The sequence below is a fragment of the Scatophagus argus genome, chromosome 18, assembly GCF_020382885.2.
Source record: "Scatophagus argus isolate fScaArg1 chromosome 18, fScaArg1.pri, whole genome shotgun sequence".
NCBI classification, from domain to species: Eukaryota; Metazoa; Chordata; class Actinopteri; family Scatophagidae; genus Scatophagus; species Scatophagus argus.
In genome coordinates this window covers 7164839-7186654 of record NC_058510.1, presented here as the reverse complement: position 1 = coordinate 7186654, position 21816 = coordinate 7164839, and the positions used below count along the sequence as shown (strand labels likewise).

General features: G+C 41.9%; 3 protein-coding genes across 4 annotated transcripts; all 3 read left to right on the top strand.

The window, feature by feature from the left end:
- The first annotated feature begins 89 nt into the window (after positions 1-89).
- cpb1 (carboxypeptidase B1 (tissue)) lies at positions 90-5370 on the top strand. The gene is made up of 11 exons (XM_046371504.1): positions 90-337; positions 1090-1165; positions 1515-1639; positions 1777-1876; positions 1966-2067; positions 2392-2496; positions 2587-2697; positions 2814-2904; positions 3308-3510; positions 4617-4701; positions 5002-5370. Exons 1-11 carry the CDS (start codon positions 273-275, stop codon positions 5187-5189), a joined length of 1251 nt encoding a protein of 416 aa, XP_046227460.1. The 5' UTR covers positions 90-272; the 3' UTR covers positions 5190-5370.
- Positions 5371-6587: 1217 nt separating this feature from the next.
- On the top strand, positions 6588-17188 carry gyg1b (glycogenin 1b). Of its 2 annotated transcripts, XM_046371506.1 has the most exons (8): positions 6588-6790; positions 8479-8614; positions 8698-8872; positions 8980-9142; positions 13822-13948; positions 15192-15408; positions 15729-15767; positions 16230-17188. In XM_046371506.1, exons 1-8 carry the CDS (start codon positions 6784-6786, stop codon positions 16413-16415), a joined length of 1050 nt encoding a protein of 349 aa, XP_046227462.1. In that variant the 5' UTR covers positions 6588-6783; the 3' UTR covers positions 16416-17188. The 2 variants fall into 2 exon arrangements, with proteins under 2 accessions (XP_046227462.1, XP_046227463.1); XM_046371507.1 differs by lacking the exon at positions 15729-15767.
- Positions 17189-18757: 1569 nt separating this feature from the next.
- Positions 18758-21759, top strand: bdh1 (3-hydroxybutyrate dehydrogenase, type 1). Its single transcript, XM_046370895.1, has 5 exons — positions 18758-19008; positions 19377-19487; positions 19735-19876; positions 19989-20141; positions 20487-21759. The coding sequence occupies exons 1-5, from the start codon at positions 18796-18798 to the stop codon at positions 20951-20953; spliced, it is 1086 nt and encodes a 361-aa protein (XP_046226851.1). The 5' UTR covers positions 18758-18795; the 3' UTR covers positions 20954-21759.
- Positions 21760-21816: the final 57 nt, after the last annotated feature.

The window sequence follows — 21816 nt, the reverse complement described above, 5'->3', positions numbered from 1 at the left end:
ATGAAAATGTGTCATTTGTACCCAAATCTTGCAGAAGTAATGGTTGTAATCAAAATCAAGTGACCTTGACCCAAAGTTCCCTCACGCACCTCTAGCCTCTGTTAATGATTGACTGTGCATCACGCAGGGCTCCACGTAGCACCTAAAATCAACAGGTCTCTTTTTGGGAGGATGTTTGAGATGTTGCTGCATCACAGATGGGGATTGGTGGACGGGCGGCAGGTCGGGGCCTATAAGTGCTGCTGAGCGGTGAGATCAGCCTCACTGCCAAAATGAGGGTACTCCTGTTTTTCGGATTGGTGGCTGTTGCCTTGGCTGACGTCACTCGCTTCGAGGGGTAAACAATCTTTGTTAATGCGAAAAATACATGTATACTTCTACTACGTCATGTGTAACACTATCGTTATAGAATGTTTGCAGTGCTAATAATGAACATGCAGAAAGTAACTGAATTGATGCAAGCACAATGACATAGTGTACTCATGAACTGTTTGCTACGCATTATATTGATGGTTTTTAGCCAGTAAATGGTGAGGACTGTATGGGCCAGTGTTCTGGTTCAGTGCAATTAAATCCAGTTGAAAGTACCTGAGCTTCAATATTTTAGGCGATTGTTAATACATAAGTTAAATAAAGAGGTTGTCGTTTTTATGAAACAAGACTTTTTCAACATTTGTCCTTAGACAAAACGATTTCTTTGCTCAAAGGCAACGGTAGCTCTTCAGTCACTATAAGGCCACCCAGAAACCATTTGATCAATGTAGCTTTATGCAGCTGCAGTTCAATTTATGCAGACTGTTTAGTGAAATTAGTTAAGAACTGCAATTTAACTTACACAAACAGAAATAAAACAGTTATTGGGTTTGTCCCGTATAAATCGTGGAGGGACATTAATGTAGCAGGGTTGGTTTTAACACTTCAGCATAACACTGCTACATGGTACCATGGCAAACACTGAATGATATGCTAAACAATCACACTTCAGTCTTGTGAAAGGCCAGTGCTTGTGCAGTTTGCTTTTTAATGTGATACACAAACTGTGGCTGTTGTACTGCTGCTGAGATATCGCTCATATCGTTCTCTCTCCAGAGAGAAAGTCTTCCGTCTGAAGCCTGTGCTTGATAAGCATGTGAGCCTCATTAAGGACCTGGAGAAGAGCATCGAGGTAACTCACTGTCTTCTCTCTCTCTCTCTCTCACACACACACACGCCTTATGATGCTATCCTCAGTCACTAAAGGTGTTTAACTGGTTTGCTAATAGCGGACGGGACCAGATTGGACCTACTTGTTTAGGTCGTTCTGATAATTCACTTAGTGTCCCTTTGGAGAAGCAAATACTATCTTCTTGAATGCTCATATTTGCTGGTTCTTTGGCATCTCATATTCACTTCACAATGAGAATTTCTTCCAGTTTGCAGTTGCAGTTTGTCAAATGAGAAGTTGAAATTCTGTGTGTGGATTTCATATCTGAGTGGCTCAACATGCAAGTGTTTGTCTTTGGTGCCATCTGCAGGTTGACCTCTGGACTCCCGCGAGCGCTGAGCTGGTGACCATCGGCAGTGATGTGGACGTGCATGTGCCTGCCATCTACCTTGATATGGTGTTCACCATCCTGCAGCAGAATGACATGGAATATGAGTAAGTCACTAGACAAATATGCAAAGTAACAGTATTTATCTTAATTCAGTGTAATCACTACTCATGAAATTAAAACAAATGTATTTTTTTACATAAGATTTTTTTTTCTCAACATTTTTTAAATAATCCCTCTACAGGGTCCTCATTGAGGATCTGCAGGTTGCTGTTGATGCCCAGGCTGACAACAAGCCCTCTCCCAGAGCCCACAGCTTGACAAAATACAACAGCTGGGAGGATGTAAGAGCCAAGGAAAGATCATCAGTCACAGTCTCAACCCTGACTAGACTGTTACTTCCTGTCCTGATTTGTTCTCCCTTTAATTTCAGATTCAGTCCTGGATGAACACTGTCTCTGCCTCCAATCCCAGTCTGATCAGCAAACAGGTGATTGGAAACACCTACGAGGGACGCCCCATGACCGTCCTCAAGGTATTTCACTGCAGCTAACCATTATGTTCATTATCGATTAATCTGCTGATTGTTTTCATGATTAATCATTTAGTCTATAAAATGCCAAAAAATTGTGAAAGAAAGTTCAACACAAAGCAGCAAATTCTCATATTTAAGAAGCTGGAAGCAGCAAACATTTTACATTTTTGCATAAGAACTGACTGAAATGATTAATTGGCTACCTGAAGAGATGGCAATTAATTTTCTTTTGACCGGCTAATTGCTCAGTCAGCTAATTGTTCTTCTGCTGACGAATTTTGCATAATCTAACAAATGTTTTGTGATCATTTTTAACAACCACAGCTCGGCGTTAAGTCCAGCTCCACAAAACCTGCTATCTTCATGGACTGTGGCATCCACGCTAGAGAGTGGATCTCTCCTGCCTTCTGCCAGTGGTTTATCAATGAGGTACCGTAACTAAAATCACCAAATGGGCATGTAAAACACTTATGCAAAAGCTTCCACCAATTACAATACTGATTTTTTTTTCTTCCCAAGGCTCTGACCACCTATGGCAGTGACTCTCAGATGACCAGTCTGCTCAAACAGATGGACGTCTTTGTTCTGCCTGTCTTTAACGTCGATGGCTACGTCTACACCTTCACGAATGTATGATACAACTTCGAGCATGACTTTATATGTGCTGTGCTGTTAACTTTGAACAATTTGTTGATTTGTTTAATGCCTGTCTGACATGTTTATTTTGTCTGCTTTGGGGGCTTTAGAACAGGATGTGGAGGAAAACTCGCTCCAAGAAGTCTGGATCCAGCTGCTATGGAGCCGATCCCAACAGGAACTTTGATGCCGGCTGGTGTTGTAAGTGTAACACAGACACAGTTATATCTTAAATGGGTACTCCAGCAGTTTTCTATTGCCCTTCCATAAAGATGACAGGCTTATGTTAAACTGATTTAAAAAATGAAAGGCCAAAATCTGTGCAGCAGAGGCCAAGATATCTTGACTGTTATTATCTAGTAAGACTCACACCTCAAACAGCCATGAATACTATATTTCTCATAATGCAGCTTGGTGTCACGCAGACTGGAAAGCCCACCAAGGCACTGAAATGTAGTTATCTAAATAAAACTGACTTTCTCCTGACTGTCTCGGAAGACACTATCACAGACTGCACAGTACTCTCCAGTCAGTGAAACGCAATGAATTTGAAGTCAAAAAATGTATCCATTGATTGTTTTCCACAATGTCATTATCATTGCAGCCATGGGAGCCTCCAGCAACCCCTGCAGCGACACCTACTGTGGATCTACTCCTGAGTCTGAGATCGAGGTCAGAAATGTTGCCAACTTCATCCGCAGGAACAAGTCCATCATCAAGGCCTACCTCACCGTCCACTCCTACTCCCAGCTGCTGCTGTTCCCCTACTCCTACACGTATGACCTGGCTGCAGACCACAGTGAGCTGGTAAGTCAAAAGTACTCGTAATTGTCCCTGCAGCTCACGTTATTAAGTAACATGCTTGGTCACTCACTGTATCAATCCATTCCATCAAGTGCTCATCAGACAAATATCAAAGCCAGAAGTAGTGTCACTACATGGATCATATCGGTAGCAGATAAATATGTATGATGATATTACAGGAATTACTTTTCTACAGGAATTATATTCACGAGATGCAGACTGTATAGAGTAAAAAGTGTCTTTATCATGGGAGCATTTCCAGTCAGGTGTGCATCTCAATTCAAAGAATAGCAGCAGATCAAAACCTTCAGAATAAAGGCTCTGATATAATACATCTGTAATTGAAGCAGATTATAATATCTCCAAAGGTGTTTCCAAAAGCTTAAGCACGAATTCAACCCAGTCCCATTATGTCTGTAATCTAAAGGCCGCATGTAGCTGCTGCAAATCATTTACTCCCTGCTCATATGCCTCATTCTCATGGCTCTTTTAGCTCTCACTGGGGTGTCTGAGGGCTGCACAGTTAACACTCACACCCCTGTTCCAGCGCTCACACCAACTGTGGCAGATCATAGATCTCTGCCTCTCTGTTACTCACTTGTAATTTGAGCTCTCTTCTGACACTTCACAGAGCAAAATAACTCCAGGGATCTATTATAACGCATCTGTTCTCCCAGAAATATCATTTCCTGCTTGTGCATTTCTCTGGGGATTTCATTTCCTGTTGAAATTCACTGTATTAGTTTGGTCCTGTTTAGTATTTGTTTGTAGCTTGCCTTTTCAGTCTTTTCACTCTTAAAGTCAGACTACTTTAAACAGAATGAATACGTCGGTCTACTTACAAATCAAAAGTCATATGAAATTAAATGCACCGTTGTTCACTTCATTACACTCAGGTGTTTTGCTGATAAAATCTTACTTGGTCTGACAAGAGGATTATGGCAGCTTGCTAATCATAGAGAGATGTTGCTGTGTAAATGCCACATTCCCTGGTGCTGCCTCAAGTGTGTAAATTAAAGAGTAAAACAGGATCAGTATTCAGTAATATATATGAGTATATCTGTACTTTATCTGGTCAAAAATCTTTGCCTTTCTTCTCTGTCTTGTAGATGAAGGTAGCTGAGGGAGCCTCTGCTGCTCTGCGTAGTCTGTATGGTACTCGCTACACTAGTGGACCTGGAGCTACAACCATCTGTAAGTACAGAGAATTTTCCAGCTTCATTTCCCTCCTTGGGGAAATAGTGTTGAAAGGAAGCTTGATAGTCTTTGATAGGTTTTTTTTGCCTATAATAATATGTGTTATGATGTGTTCACAATGCACAAACCTCTTTTGACAGATATGGCCTCTCGAGGCAACAAAAGGCAATGACTTGAAAGCTATTTCTTGCCAAAAGATTTTGGGACCCTTCAAAAGCTGTATTTCTATGAAAAGACTGTCCCAGACCATCAGCATATCCCAATCTGAATAATCCCCTCCTCTTTATCTGCCCTCAGACCCCGCTGCTGGAGGCTCTGATGACTGGGCCTACGACCTGGGAGTGAAGTATTCCTACACCTTTGAGTTGCGTGACACTGGTCGTTATGGCTTCCTGCTGCCCGAGTCTCAGATCAAGCCCACATGCGAGGAGACCATGCTGGCCGTCAAGTACATTGCCGCCTACGTGCAGAAGAACCTCTATTAAAGAGCGGAACTGCCAGGACCCCTGCCAACTCAGCTCCTCTGTACCAGCCCCCAGCCCCTCCAATCTCTCAGCCATCTCCAGCCCGTATCCATGGATACGGGCACCACCCGCCATGTTTCCTCGCTGTGCTTGACAGAATGTCAAGATGAGTGCAAACAATAAAATCAATGATCCATCCCCACATGCTGAATCAATTTTTTATGTGTATGTGATAGCATAGTGTCTGATGGACTGAGTCTGTGTCATTTGTGTGAAAATATACAACAAAACAGTGATGTGTGGTGAATAAAATAATGCTTACACTTTGCAGCCCATCACCAATAAGCCAGAAAACGTGTCTGCTTGTGAACCAATCCAGTGTGTTGGCTCAAACAGCAGTGTTGTCTATGTGTCAGTGTCTCCGTGATCAACTGGACGATGATTCTCAATTTAAAAACCACACAAGGAACAAAAGCAGGAACTGATTTACTGTATCAGCCCCTTTGCACCGGTGTGATCCCTCTCATTGAATTGGCGCTGTTCCAGTAGTGGAGGCTAGGTGGGTGGGGGTATCCGTCTTTTAAGGATTTTAGTCCAGCAGCACAGTACGTGACGACCACCAAGCACTCCTTGGCAGCGTCTCCACTTGGCCAAGCATCTTCCTGAGTGAAGAAAATAAAGGAGCCAAAGATCAGCAGGGAATCTAACTGCACTGGCACACATTTCTGAAGCAGAAACGTAAATTTCAGTGATTGCATTACATTTGTAAATTAAAGGTTTCACTTTTTTTCATTATTCATATTAATATTTTTCTTCCAGAGGCTAAACAAGACTTAGTAATGTGTATATAATTTTGCAAGAGTATTTTAGCTAAAGGGATGTTCCCCTAAATGTGAATTTGAAGCCCACTACAAATAAATATACATGGCAAATAAATAATACAGAGTATCTCTCTCCTTCTGGTATGAGACCCATCTCCAGAAGCTAGATCTGAAAAGTACTTATGAAGAAAAAAGTAAGAAAAGTAATTCACTGTTGTGTCCCACAGCAGAAGGAGACCATTGACCTCCCCAAGTGTCTCGTCTCGTCTTGCTATACTGTCCTTATCCCACCAGATGGCGCCAGTCTCGCTCTTGTTCTCAGCACCTCAGTACAGCATCTTCGCCACCTCTACATTGTCACCTCGAGTGAAGATGACACCCGCCCAACGGAGGTACGTGGCAGCTGTGTGAAAGGCCAACAGAATGATGTTTTGGAGAGCCATGAAAAATCATGTCCCTCCCTGCAGTCCCTCTTGAAGTTGTAAAGAAATTTTAACAAAAGCAAAGTTCAGAGACGTCAAGCTACCTGTGCCTCTACATTTACGCTGAATACTTATAATAAATGTGGGAGTAGTTGAACACCTCCAACTGCTCGGCGGGTGGAGGCTTGTGTGGGGAGCAGGGTGTGTGTGTGTGTGAGTGTGTGTGAGTGTGTGTATCGTCACGTGACACCGCGTCTGGGCTTGCTGTCACGCTGGTATAAATCCACCTCTGTATATTTAGTCAGTCCTTTTCTCCACGCAAAGCTGCCGTCAAGTCCAGGCTACAGCGTAGCTTCGACTTCTCCTCCAGTCATGGCAGGTTTGTGACATTTCGACATTTTAAAAACTGCGACCTTGCGTAGTGGTTTTCCGCCGAGCGGCTACTGTCGGTCTGAAACGTGCTTTCTGTAAAGTTTTGTAAAGTCTCGCGGACTTTGGCGGCGTTAACTGTTAAACATCAGTGAAAATGATTGTTGTTCAAGTCGCTTGTGTGTGCTTTTGGTTGTGGTGTTTATACAGCAAGCCTGCTGAGGTGAGCAAAACAAAAGTACATTCGGTCTCCATCCGCGGTGTGTTGTCTGTCATATAGAGACCAGCTGATTGAGAGCATAAAAGCTGTCAGCCATGTCTGAAACATGACAACCGTGCATGACAGCCAAATGAGATAACTGTGCGGTCCACTGTGCTGGTCATGTCGGGAGACCCTCTCCATACTGATCACGTCTAAGAGCATTTGTTCAACCCAAAACATTCTGGTCATTTTCTCTCTTGGTGACAACTTCTAAGGAATGAAATAACAGAAAACTTTTTTCTTTTTTACAGAGGACCCTTTTCAGGTTCCTGCACCTTAGTTTTGGGAACATTGTGCTCCTGTGTGTCACCATTCTCTATAACTCACCTCCCACTTTTGCTGTAATGTCATTGCACAGAATGAAAGGGGACTGTGCAGGACTGCAGTTGAAGTTTATTTCATCATGTGTTTTATGTAAGACTACATGCATGCATATTGCAGCACTGGTTTTACCAATTGAAAAAGGGGGTGTGAGAGAAAGGAGGTGTGGCGCTGTGTACAGCCAGCGAGAAGGACCAACTTTCCCTGGCACTGCTCCACCCTTACTGGCTCAAACTCTTCAAAACTACAAGCCAGCTATCATTTTATACATACTGTACCAACTGTTTAGCTTTCCCTGCCCGCTTGTACAGCATCAGGAGGTTAATATACAATCCAAGCGGGACTCATGTTGGCCTCGCCGTCACACCAGCCTCTCCAGCAGCGGCCTCGCTGACTTCATCATCTCAAATTTATATGTCCTCTCACAGGCTAGCCATTGTTCTGAAGCACGCTTTGGCAGGTAGCTGACAGATTTTCCTCCCTGCCGTGAGAGGTGGTGGTACGGAGTAGGCACCACACTGCAAATAAAATTCACCTTAATAAGACTTCTGATCCGGCACTGGCTCCTGAAGTCCTTTTATGAAACAAGTGAGAAGTCTTTCACTGGAGACAGACCTTAGAGCTTATGGAAATTCACATGCTCTGTGCTTGAACATTAAGGTGCCAGATGTGTTTGTTTCAGACATCAAAGGATCTATGCAAAATAACATCGTATTTAGTTCAAATTTTATGGTTAAATATTTGTTTCGTAGTCCTGCACATTGACAGGACAAACATGGAAGACGGGGCTTGATGTCAAGAGATTTGCAGCACAGTAACGATATTGCTGAATTGCAGAAAAAATTTCAGCTATTTAAAGCATTGGGGTCAAACAAATAACAATGGCTACCACTTCTTTAAATTTGCAGTAGCGATTCGTGGCCATATTGTACTTTTGCTCTGCATTTGTTGAAACAATTTGGGAAAATGTGTGATTTCATTTGGTAGATAGAAGACGAAGTGTTCAGAAGATCAAGTGTGTTAGATGATCTTTGAACAGGACACATGATATAAGAGACGTCTCCTAAATATAAAGTGGTTACCAGTAATTGTTGATGTGTTTCTTTCCTCTGCAGATCAGGCTTTTGTGACTTTGGCTACCAATGATAACTATGCTCGGGGAGCCATGGTTTTGGGCAAGTCCCTCCGCAACCACAACACATCCAAGAAGCTGGTGGCACTCACTGGTCCACACCTGTCAGAGCCTTTCCAGTAAGATCCCCCCACCTCCAGCTGCTAGTGTTTCTGAATCACAACCCATTGCAGTCTTGTCACCTGGATCGTTGACTCTTTAGGTCCGTGCTGAAGAGCATCTTTGACGAGGTGACGGTGGTGGATGTGTTGGACAGCGGTGACACGGCACACCTGTCCATGATGAAGCGGCCTGAACTGGGCGTCACGTTCACCAAACTCCACTGCTGGACTCTCACACAGTACTCCAAATGTGTTTTCATGGACGCAGACACACTGGTGAGACTAACCAAGCTTTTTTGTTTTTAGCAAGACTCTAAATGGTGCAGCGTAGCTATTGGTGTTTGAACATGTTTGTGCTTATTTGTTTGTTTTCTACATCCTAGGTGCTTTCAAATATAGATGAGCTGTTTGACAGAGAGGAGTTGTCAGCTGCTCCAGACCCTGGCTGGCCTGACTGCTTCAACTCCGGCGTGTTTGTTTTCCATCCTTCTATGGAGACTTATGGCAAACTGCTTCAGTATTGTACAGAACACGGCAGCTTTGATGGTAAGTGAAGAGGAACACATTCAGATGCTTTGGTTTTCTGCGGAAAGTATGGCTTTTTTGTTTTAGAATATTGTAAATTAGTGGCTTTTGGACTGTTGGTTGGACAAAACAAGTAATTTGAGGACATCACCACAGAATCTAGGGGCTTCTTGAGTATTTTTCTTCACAACCAAAGATAATCAATATTTTAGCAGGGCTTAAAGTTCTCAGGAACCTTGGCTGTTTACAGGCATTGAGCAGTTTTAATTCACATATTTATTTCACTACATTGTATACATTTTCTCCCCGAGAACCCATCAAGCTATGAAAAGATTGAAACTAGATTGAAACTAAAATGAAATGTAAGCTCTAGTAAAACCAGAATTTAACATTTTTACACATTTGTTGTGGTATTAATTAAGACAGATAGTGTTAATAGGTTAGTTTAACAAGCCTTAGGATAAGAGAAGCTTTCACTTTCCCCAGTTAACTTTTATTATACCAAGCTAAGCTAACCATCTTCTCAGCTGTAGCTTCATATTTAACTGACATTTACTAAATAAGAGTGGTATCATTTTTCTTGTCTCACCTAGCTCATGACAAGAAAGCTAATAAATTTGTTTCCCAAAATATTTTCAGCTATTTCTGTTAGTCAACAGACCTATTATCCGTTATCCTATGAACTTATTTCTACATGTTGGTATTGGGGTAAAATTTCTGACATTTACAAGCTTCACCTCGGGTAGACATTTCACATTCCTTTTCCAAATGCATTACAAGAGATGATTTTGATGTCTAGAATGGCCAGACCAGAAATGGTTTACCACCACCGAGTTCTGATGTCAGCAATCAGACATTTAGCTTTGAGTGACACAGAGTTCCTGGTAACGTGATGTTAAACCGAGCTTGTTTATCTTTTGCTCTAAGTAAGGCCTTTATCGAGCCTGGTGCCCGGACACAAGGCCCTCCTGTCACAGCCTGTCTAGCTCTGCTGAGTTATTCTCAGGGGCTTGGTGGGGTGGGGTGGAGGTTAAATTTGAGAGGCCCTGTGTTGCACGGAGCACCGGTTGACATTCAGCAACTCTTCTCTGTGAGGCATACTGTAACTGAATTTTGGTCGTCATTTTGGCTCCATATTGGGTTTACTGAACAGCTCAAAGCAGCTGCCGAGAAGATCTTTGCTCCGTGCTCGTAGGGTGCCGTGTTCCTCCTGTACTTCAGGTTTATCATCATTGCTTTCTGGAAAAGTTAAAGCAGTTCAACATTCAATAAAACGGCAAGAAACACTACACTTGAATCAGCCATTGACATTTTGAAACAATGTCCAAAACTCTTTGCGATGACAGAACATTCATTCGTGGTAATCTCTTTCGATATCCTGTTGAACACTTTGACGTGCCGGAATATGTGGTTATGTCATCTCAGTCAAGCTTCCCGTGCCTTTTCTGATACGCCACCTAAGAACTTTTGTGCAGTGATGTGTTGAGCAGCTTCCACCTATGAAGAAATATAAAACCAGTCCTTGGTACTTATTACATATTACGTGTGCTACTTTGCCTCATGTCTGACAGTGTCTGGTTTCTGCAAGCCTTTTATTTTAACTGCAGAAAGATGCATTCATAAATTTGGCAAGTTTCAGAATCTTTATTTGTAAAAAAATATTTTTATCAATAAGCACATAATGTAAAGAGACATTTTTTTTTTAAATAAATGATCTAAATTTGTTATTAATCCTGTCCCTTAGCTGTTGAACAATTGACTCCATCAAAAACTATTTACAAATCAGTGTGTTCTGCCTTTATTTACACTTTGCACAATGGCACACCTTTGTTTGAAATCATGGTTGTATGGTAACTGTGTTTTGACAGAATTGTTTCAACCGCGCATCACTTGACCAAATTTTCATCCGTGGATTGCTGGCATCTCTCCATTCGGTCTTCGACTGAAGGCCATTAATGTTCAAGATGTGTCTGTCGATATTTATATATCAGTTTGGACTCTAATCAAACTCAATTTGTGCTATGACCTCAAAAGTGGTACTAAAACAAAGGAAACAGTTGTGGGATAAACAAAACAGAATGTAACACCAATGCAGTAGAGCTCAGACGGGTCGGGGGCTCGTACTTGTTAGTAGCAACGACTCTTTTTAACATTAAATGACAAGCTGTTTTCTCTTGTGATACTGTGAAAGAGATTCCCTCAAAGGGAGTTCATTGGAAAAACCAATTAGTTTGCTTAACAGCGGCCAGTGCTTTGTAGTGCCGACTCATTTTGGCTGCCACAAGTGTTTGCTGGCAAGAAATTTTCCATCACATTCACAGCCTCAGACAAAAGACATTATTGTCTTCCTGGAAAGACTCCTCCTCTAAAACGTAAGTGGTTTTTTTTATGTCATTTTATTTGTATTTTTATATCCAACATTTCAATGTGATGCCAGTGTCTGTATGCATAATGGGCATGCTAATGAATTAAGCTGTCTTATTTATAGCCATGGATGGTCTTTTCATGTGCACTGGGGCGTGAGTTGAAATTGCTTTGACCTTTAGCATTTCGCTTCCAGCCTCCTGTAAGGATGTGCATGTACACGAGCAGCTCTGTCTCTCTGCAGTTCATGGATGATATTGGAAAATAGCTGAGGATGGACAACAAGAAAATAATTTCTGGAGGCCCAGAGGCTCTATGGCTTCCTCTGTAGCTCCAGTGTTGTCTGCTGCCAACACAAACTGGCAGCGTTGGATGCACATTCTTGCTGAGCTCTGCTCATCCTCTCAAAATGAAGGTCCTCCGCCCCATATTAAGTTTTCAAATCCCCAGTGGAAGCTGTGGGTTCGGACAAACAGCAGCTATGTGTGTTATTTTAAACTGCAGCAGCCCTGTGCCTTTTTGAAGCTACATGTGAAAGCTCTGTGAAAGGCCAACGTCTCACCTTGTGCCAGTGTCAGTCCAATGATTTGTTATATGGGTACGAGGTGAATGTGGTACAGTATGAGCAGTAATTGAGCCTGTGTCATGTTTTTGCTTGGTTTCAGTGTTCTGGCTGGTCAGTTGCAGCGGAGATGTTCATTTGGTGGTGGGGGGGCTTTTAATAAAGGCTCAATTCAGATGTGGTTGGATGCTTGAAGTGTAACTGACTGATTTAATGCCACATGCATCCCAAACTGTGTTTATGTGAGCCATCGCCATGACAGTGCCCCTGTTCTAAATTAGCCAAATTGAGCAACAGCAAGTGGCTGTCCAGCCCTCCAGTCGGGCCCCTTGGACTTGAGGCCACTCAAGTCCAAGTTTTAAAACCAGTTAACCCAGAGGCTGATGTTAATTCAAGTCACCAGCACAGAGAGAGAGACAAGTTGACTCGTCATGAAAAGGGCTGGAGATTTCGATAATGACACAATTTCCTGGGTTTCAGTAGTGATACAGAAATGATCCTCTTTATGATCACTTCCTTTGAAAAATATAAATATGTTTGTTTTCATGTAATAGATTAACCCTAAATCCTCAAATAGTAAAAACTGAGTGAACACAAGAAATTGTCAAAGAAAAAGGCTAAATTGTGAGTGTAAATTGGAAAAAGTAGCAAATAAGAAATATGAATCTGCCTGGACATTTGATGCCTGCTCTCTGTATTTGACAGATTTTAGCGCTTGGTGCCATGAAGGTGTTTTCATTGTTATTCTGATTAGCTCTCTTCATGAGACAGTGTGGACGTCAACAGGCTGGAACTGATCCCCAACTCTGACTCATTTAACTGCGTTGCATCTCCGGGCAAGAGCATGTCAGTTAGTATCATATCAATAAAATGCTTGATATGAAATGTAATTTCATTGGACATGATCTTTGGAAGTCATTGTTTCCACACATGGCATGTTTTCACTGAGAAACCTCTAATGCCACCCGCCCAGCTCCACATGACCAAGTCAAAGTTAGCGACTAGCAGGTCAACGTAGTGGAGTGTTTCATAAACCTCACTGCTGTGGAGGATTAGCCAGAGGAGCCCAGCTTTTCTTTTCAACAGCACTCTAATGTTTGATATCTTGCCATCCATGGGGAGTAAGACATGTTCTGAACATCACATCCCTTTAAAGTTCCGTGCAGCTGCTGCAGTCACTGCTGTGCACATGCATGGCTTCATCTAGAAAACCTGTGGATAAAACCCAGAGAGGGAAACTTACTCAGACCTGCTTGTGCCCTCTGGCAAGTCAGATCATTTTAGTCTACGCTCTGAATGTGTGGGAATATTAAATTGATATCAGCAGACTGCTGACTAATGTTGACCAAGTGGAAAGACTAAGCTTTTCCTCATTCAAAAACGTTCTCCACTCATAGGCTAAACCTGTCAGTATTTAGTAAATATTTTGTAGACTCATTTCATAAGCTAGGTTTGTTGTCTTTCAAGTACGTTTACACATCTAATGCAAATAAAATGGGCAGAAAACGACTTGTACGGAAGTGAACACAAATGTATGAAAAGGGTCTTCAAAGTAAAGTTAAAATGCAGATTCTGTGGTGCTGTTCGGTGGGATTCTGCAGTACAAACTTAAATTTACATTTCCAATTCAAATACTGCATCTGTGGAAACATGATACAGTATTTTGATAAAACCAACCAAAGTGGATGATGTCTAAAACTCTTCTGACTTTAACCACATCTGAAATTACATATTTAAATAGATGTTAGATTTTTTTTTTTTCTTTCTCCCTCAGGAGGAGACCAAGGTGTTTTGAATGGCTTCTTCAGCAATTGGGCAACAGCTGACATATCAAAACACCTCCCCTTCATCTACAACCTCAGCAGCATAGCCATCTACACTTACCTTCCAGCATTCAAGCAGTAAGTGTCCATCACAGGTCGCGTTTCTAAACATTCACCCAGTGGTCAGTGGTGTGATATTCAACATTTTATTTTTGCTGTTTTTCTGTGCTGTAGCTTTAGTGTTTGCGAGTCTGTCAACGGATGCAAAGCCGAGGTGTAAGCAGATACTGGATCACATGAATGTGTAGTCACATTGTAATATGACATCAGGTTACGAGCGAGATGAGAAGATTCCAGCGGCTGGAACATCCCCCAGCAGGCCTCAGCACTGGGTTGGATATCCACTGCTGAGCTCCCAACAGCTGAAACCAAAGCCCGAAATAGAACAGTTTATTTAAAGAACTTTTTTAATGTTTGCGTCTGGGCCTTGTCATTGTGTACTCTGTGTTAAGCTAACCCCCATCTCCCCCTCCCACCTTCATCTCTTTTTGAATGTCTGTGTAAACCTCTCACCCAATAGAAACAAACTTCATCAACAAGCTCTTAGGTTTGGTATTTCCTGGCAGCCCAATCAGGATGACAGGGGTGATAAACATGTATTTACTTGATGGCAGTTGTTAGCAATAGTAGTGCTGCCAGTGTCTGGCAAACACAACAAAGCAGTGCCCCAGGACTATATTCATACTTATTAGTGGACACATGAACTTTGGGTATGTATCAATCCATTATCTATAACCACTTATCCTTTGAATGCAAACACATTCAAACCTTGTGATGTGAACGGGGACCATGGAGCTTTTAACCTTTTTTTTTCCATATGCAGTCGTATATAAAGGTGAACATACAAACATGATGCATAAATCACATAACCAAATATAAGTGTTGCATTGACTGACTGTATCTCACTCAGGTTCTGTACGCAGAAGCAGACACCCGAACAATAAGTCAGACACTTCAGCTGTCCATTAAGAAACTCGGCAAAGGGAAGTTCTGGTGAAACATCAGTTAATTTATCTTCGTCTCATCACCACACATAATCACAGTCACCTCCACGCTGGCTCCAATTACATGTAGACTGCACTAGTTTGAACTCTTCCCCACCTCTGAAATTACGGTAAGTTTCGTCCCTGATCGGTCTCGGCAGCTGTAATGTCCCCAGTGTCCCCTAAATGTTGAAAACATCAGCTCCTATAGGATGGACACTTTTTAATGTTTCTCTCTATTGTTGGGCACTTTTGGTTTTTTGGGGGGTTTTTTGTGTGTAACCATAATATATCATCTACAGTGACAATGTGATTGTAATTTGCGTTTCTTCTTTCAGATATGGTGGCAATGCCAAGGTGGTCCATTTCCTAGGGAAAACCAAGCCATGGAATTACGCATTTGACCCCAAAGCCAAACAGATCGCAGGGCGTGTGCATGAGGCCGCTGCACAGCCCACCTTCCTCCTGGACTGGTGGACCCTGTACTCCAACGCTGTGGTGCCCATGCTGCAGGAACAATATGGAGACCAGCCTTTCCACTCCGGATGTGTGGAGGTGAATGAACACATTTATTTTATAACACCTGCAAGCCTACATTTACACTGCAAACAACTTGGTACGTCAGCTTGTTCCATTCATACATATATAAGTATTAAAGGATTTGATGATTGTGGTGCTTGTATTGTTAATAAGGAAAAGATTCTATGTTTGGAAATGTGTTGCGCCATATTTATGTAAGTTTATGATTTTTTTTGTCACACCTGCATTATTTTACTTTTCACATTTTTATTTTACTTTGTACTGTTTTTACATTCAATTTCGCTCTGATTCTGGATGATATACCTCTTTTCTGTCTTCCCATTCATCTCATAAAGTTCCAGCACAGTGACACAGTCACTTTTGAGAGTGCACAGGTATGGTGTTATATTGGTGTTGGTTTTCTTCAGTTGGCACTGGTTTAAAGGTCCAATGTGTGGCTGCTATGGTGCCATCAAAACTGCGATAGAGCCAGTGTTTGGTTTGCTGCTGTAGAAAAATGGTGGTGCAACATGGCGAACTCTGTGAAAGAGGACCCACTCCCTCTGTAGATGAAAACTTAATTGTATTTTGTTTGTGCCCCTAAATCCTGCACACTGGACCTTTTTTATAATGCTATTACTGCTGCTTTAATAATATTTCTGCTCTTCCTCTAAAATGAGAGCTTTGACGTGTGGCCATTAATTTGGAAAGGCTACGTATGGCTGTTTCAGTGCCTCCAAAAAGCACTGAGCGCAACATATGTGTTCTCTGCAGTATGTGTCTCTTGTCAGTGATCATATCCTGCTTTCCTTCTCTTTGTTTGACTTATTGTGTATCATTTCATATTTTTTGCTCAGGATGAGAGCGGCTCTTCACATGCACATGCACATGCAGATGCACGTGCACATGCACATGCACAAGCGCTCAAACCCCAGCTGTCCTCAGAGGAACGGAAGCAGAAATGGGAGCAAGGTCAGGCAGACTACATGGGACTGGACTCATTTGACAATATCCAGAGAAAGCTTGATACTTTTCTCAAATAAAGAAGCATTGAAGCGGGTTATCAACAGGGCACTTGCATTTTAACAAACTTCCACCACATGTCTTTGAAGAAGATAATGTAAAATAGGGTGTTTTTTTCCCCCCTTCCTGAGTTTTCGCCCTCTCCACCAGCAGTACCCCCTCCGTTCTCCAAAGACAGAGCTGTTTAAAGGGGAAAATTAAAATTAAATATTATGAAAGGCTTCAGTCGTCTATGCAAGGATGTCATTCTTCAGCATACCCTGCTACACTGTGAAGAAAATTTAAGAAGATTTAACATAACATCAATTTACTTTTTTGAAAGTACTTGAATTGAAAATGCAATCTTTGTTTTTTTTTTTCATGTCAGTGAAAAGGGGATGGCAACAAGAGTTGAACTGGCTTTTTCTATTCACTTACATCACCTACATGAACATTCTTCATTTTCCATTTTCTTTTTTTTTTTTACTATGCAGTCACCTAGCAGTCTTCTGATTATTAATATTTCATTTTCACTGAAGCTGATTGCTCTTTTTAATTAAAACAGCTTCTGTTTAACATACATGTTTACAGCACTCCTAAAGGCCATATATACATATGTACATATATATGTATATATATATGTATATATGGTGCCTTAGTGTCTCTCTCTCTTGCCGTCATCCTATCTGTTCTTGAGTAGTGGCTTTTCTGTAAGTGATTAGATTTTTAACCATCTTGTGTCTCACGTGACCAGGATGTTGGCTGTAAAAGAAAAGCTATCATCTGGAAATATTAAAAACATCATCATAAAGTTTTGGATTTGCTCAGGTGTTTTTGCTTCAAGGTCTGGGATGTCCACTGGAATGTATTCTTTTACATTAGTGTGTAAAATTAAACAATAATGGCTTAGAGATATCAAAATATGATTGACACGTCTTATTATAGGATAAGACAACTGAAATTCACAACCTACCTAGCAGTACATAAAATAAAATCAGCTGCAACATTCAAGTGATGCACAGATCACTTTAAACAAGCGAAAGCTCTTGGTGAGATCTTTTCAGTGCCAAAAGGACACAACTGAAATGATGACTGCATGGTACCAATGTGAGCATACCAGCAACATTTAAACATTTAAAGCAATTCTAAACATAAACACAATTTTCAGTAGACTCTCAAGCATAATCTAATCCTAATTATTATTCTACGTCAATGCGAGATGAGTGAAATTGGGTTACAATATAATGAACTGTGGTGTGATTGCCTGTGATTGCTATAATGCATACCCAGTTATGCATACATACTAGGTACTCCATAAACATGTTATGTAAAAGAAAAGCATAAATAGATTTTATATTTATTTGTAAATTGTTTGTCTGAATGAGGCCCAGGAGAAAGAGCAGCCAGCAAATGAGAGAGAAGAATATCCAGAACATGAAAAAGATTTCTTAAGAAATGGAGAGAAAACAACTAGGAAGCAAAGGAGTGAGAGACCAAAACAAGGAGTCACAACAGCCAGGAAAATGGGGACTGAGGAAGAAATAATCTTTGCGCTCAAAGTGTCGCTGATGGAGGTTGGCTGCCAGCAATGTGAAAGAACTCAGTGACAATAATATGCAAAGAGGAAGGAAAAGAAAGAGATACCGAGAACTAGGAAAGAAGACGTCTAAGTCCAAAGTTATGTTAATCTAAAGGAGGACCTCAAGGCTCTCAGACTAATCTTTTAAAATGATACAGTAAATATGATCAGTAAATAATTTCAACTTCAAACTCGAGCAACGATTAATCAAAATCATCAAGTTCAATATTGCTCAATATTTAACTGGGTTCTCCTGTAAAATCTGACGTAGCGCACGTACGCCCCCTTTGCTACCCTCGATTCTACCAAGAAGGCAGAACAGAAGACAAGACGATTCACTCCTGGTCACTTCCGGGTTCACTGACATCCCATTGACAAACCCATCGGGAATTCTTTCAATAAAGTTTGTTAACTCTTGAGAAGTTCACGAAAATATTATCGCAGCTCTTGTTTTACACTAAATGCTAGCTCCTCAAACGCAGTGGCTTCAAATTACAGACGCCAGCTCAAGCTATACGCACTTTTGTGGAACTTTAGGGCCGGAATTTGCAAAAACTGACAACCGTTAACAGTTGAAGTTAGCCTGGTCATCTTAGCTAACCTGGTTAACGTTACAAGCCTTACAAATAATAACGGAGTGACTAAGCTAGCAGTCATAAGTCAAAAAATAATAGCAACCGACGTCTTCTAACGAATACCTTTTAATAACATACTTTATTTCTCTGTTAACTTGAATGCAGCCCGGGGATCTTTTGGTGATCTGATACAGGGGGCGTGCTGGGAACCCGCGGTGGGTGATGCGCACCGCTTTGCCAGGAAAGTAAACACACCATTCCGTCAAGATGGCCCCGCTCTCTGTGTTCCGAGCGGCACTTCTGGTGTCGTTTTCAGTGTTTCTAACTGTTGTGTTGGGTTTGGGACTGCCTGCTCTGCTGAACGCAGCGATGAGGATGTTGGGATTACCGGAGACGAGTGTCACCGAGTGCATAGTTACGATGTATTTACTTTTTGTGTTGTATGTTGCGACGCCTCGAATCCCCAGAGGACTGGTGGAGGTAATGTTACAGTATGGACTCAATAGTCCCAAACTAAAATGAGATTATGTCCCATCCGTTACGGTATATTACCATATAACACATTTAGGAAGAATTCAAGCACCATCCATGGTATAATACGTGTTAGTTAAAGAAATTGTTGTAAATGGTGGTGCTGGTTTTATTATCATCATTATTATTATTATTGTAAATTGATAAGCTAAGTGACGTCCTATTAATGCTTATACCTAAGGTTAACTTTTCCTTGTGGGATATTTTCATTTCACGACACTACGTGCTATAGATAATACATGTAAGCTTTTCTATTGTCCCTTTCTGTATCTTTCTAGATTTATGTAACCATAAGCATATTTTGTCCCTGTCTGCAGGTGAAGGGGAAAGCTGTGTTTGTCACAGGTTGCGACAGTGGATTTGGTCATTCGCTGGCCAAACATTTGCACAAGCTTGGCTTTACAGTCTTTGCTGGATGCCTTCTTAAGGTACAGATGAAATGTGCAGTGACTGCTCACTTAACACTACGAACCTCGCCCTCACGACTCCTACTGAAACTGGTCTGAAAAGGTGCTGTTTCAGCTCCACAGTCTGTAATTCCTGTTATCCAAACTGACTTCTCACTTTGAGCTTAAATATTTGACTAACATGTCTGGGTAGATGTGGTTATAGATTAACCCGTGTGCTTTTCATCTGTCGTGGTATTATAACCAAGTAGACATGTCACCCTTGCAGGATAAAGGTGGAGAGGGTGCGAAGGAGCTCGAGGAATTCAACTCAGATCGCATGAAAGTCGTCCAGCTGGACGTCTGCAGTGATGAACAGGTGAACCAGGCTGTGGAATATATCAGGGACAACCTGGCTGACTCAGAAAGAGGTAAGTGACTCTGGTCACTGTAACTAACTAGCACAGAGTAAAGAGTCAGTGTGTGTGTTCATTCACAGACTTTTCCCCCCTCTCTGACAATCTGTCACTGGTCCCGACACAGGTCTGTGGGCTGTGGTGAACAACGCTGGTGTGTCCACATTTGGAGAAGTAGAGTTTACTTCCATGGACACCTACAAGCAGGTGTCCGAGGTCAACCTGTGGGGCACTATCAGGGTCACCAAAGCTGTTCTACCGTTAATCCGCAGGGCCAAAGGTCAGCAGCTGCATAAAACAAGTTAAACAGTGTCCAAAATGGCAGGTTTGTTTATGAAGGATTACAAGCATTCTTAAAGTTCTTATTTGAAAGCTGAGCAATGCGATGTGTCCCATGATTTCTGTGATGAATGCTGACAATGCGAGCAAGCCTCAAATTGAAAGACAACTTTAATGCTTTTCTCCATGCTGTGAAATGCAGTAAAGAAAATATGCATTAAAAATTCATTTCATCATTTTGTTACTCATGGTGCTGCATTAATTTGGTCATTATGTTATACTTCTCGTGTAAATTCAGTGTTTGTTTTGAAGCCTGACTACGGCTCTGTTGCCTGTATCTCTGCAGGTCGCGTTGTGAACCTGAGCAGCATGTACGGCAGCATGGGAAATGTCATGCGGTCACCTTACTGCATATCTAAATATGGCGTTGAAGCTTTTTCTGACTGCCTTCGCTATGAGATGAAGGCCTGGGGAGTGAAAGTGTCCATAGTGGAACCGGGGAACTTCATCGTGGCCACCGGCATCCTGACCCGCGACATCGTGGCCTGCACGGCCAATAAGCTGTGGAATGAGGCGCCCTCGCACGTGAAAGAGGATTATGGGAAAGCCCACTTCGAGCAACACATGGCTCTGATGCGCTCCTACTGCAACAGCGGGCAGAAGGATGTGGCCCCTGTTCTGGATGACATCACCGATGCCATCATGTCCAAGCGTCCGTATACGCGTTACAATCCCACGGAGCCACACTGGTGGATCAGAGGGCAGCTGATGACCCATCTGCCCGCCGCCATATCTGACTCCCTCTACTTCTAAAAGAGGAGCTGTTCCTGTACCCTCCATTCTACCGCAACCCCCCCCCCCCCCCCCACAGATAGCAGCATAATCTTCAACCATGCAGATCTACAAACTTACCCTGAGGAGGGGGTCTCTGCTAAGTATTCCTCAGCAATTGCAATCATTCACTGATCAAGCCTTAAAACATGATGGTTTTTAAACTGTAAGTATATTGCACTTTGCTTTTTGGTACATCTGACAAGTAGTTTCATGTATACAGATACATTCAGTGGTAAGTGGTAACTACTTTGTGTTGGACATCAGCAGGGCTATGACATGCTAGGCATACTGTATCGTTATTGCTTGTTGTGATTTTAGATTGAGAGAAAAAGATTGTTTGTCTCTTTATATCTTTTTTTTTTAAATCTTTTTTCCTGATTCTTGTGATGTTTTGCCTTATGAGAATCTTTTGGAGCCCCACTGACAGGAGGACCAGAGCTGGTACAGCTCCCGCTGTTCTGTTGTGGCTGTCGCCGGAACGAACCAAGGTCAGCTACTGTAAGACTGTGGTCAGATTTGGCTCGGCTCACCCACAGAGTTACGTAACAGCTAACACAAGCCCACTTTGTCTCACATGCACCATGAGATCCTGCATGCTACGTCCACAGTGAGGTTGATTGGTGTGATTAATGGGCGTGCTTGACAAAAAGAAAAAAGAAAACGCACCCACTGCATACTTGGTGTTTTGTACATAGAATTATGTGAATGAACAGAGCATTTTATTTTGAAAATATCACAATCACGCTATCATTTTTTTTCCCAAGAATGATTTGAAATAAATGTGATGCTGTGTGATGAAATGTTTTGTCAATGTCACTGGAGATGGGCCTGGCTGGTGCTGG

Excerpts from the sequence above, each read along its gene's own strand:
- gyg1b (XM_046371506.1), top strand. Across the intron at positions 8,615-8,697 it reads CACCTGTCAGAGCCTTTCCA|GTCCGTGCTGAAGAGCATCT; the intron begins GTAAGATCCCCC and ends TTGACTCTTTAG. Across the intron at positions 15,768-16,229 it reads TCACTTTTGAGAGTGCACAG|GATGAGAGCGGCTCTTCACA; the intron begins GTATGGTGTTAT and ends TTTTTTGCTCAG.
- cpb1 (XM_046371504.1), top strand. The coding sequence starts at position 273 with ATGAGGGTACTCCTGTTTTTCGGATTGGTGGCTGTTGCCTTGGCTGAC. Across the intron at positions 338-1,089 it reads GACGTCACTCGCTTCGAGGG|AGAGAAAGTCTTCCGTCTGA; the intron begins GTAAACAATCTT and ends TTCTCTCTCCAG. Across the intron at positions 1,877-1,965 it reads AATACAACAGCTGGGAGGAT|ATTCAGTCCTGGATGAACAC; the intron begins GTAAGAGCCAAG and ends CTTTAATTTCAG.
- bdh1 (XM_046370895.1), top strand. The coding sequence starts at position 18,796 with ATGGCCCCGCTCTCTGTGTTCCGAGCGGCACTTCTGGTGTCGTTTTCA. Across the intron at positions 19,009-19,376 it reads TCCCCAGAGGACTGGTGGAG|GTGAAGGGGAAAGCTGTGTT; the intron begins GTAATGTTACAG and ends CCCTGTCTGCAG. Across the intron at positions 20,142-20,486 it reads GTTAATCCGCAGGGCCAAAG|GTCGCGTTGTGAACCTGAGC; the intron begins GTCAGCAGCTGC and ends GTATCTCTGCAG.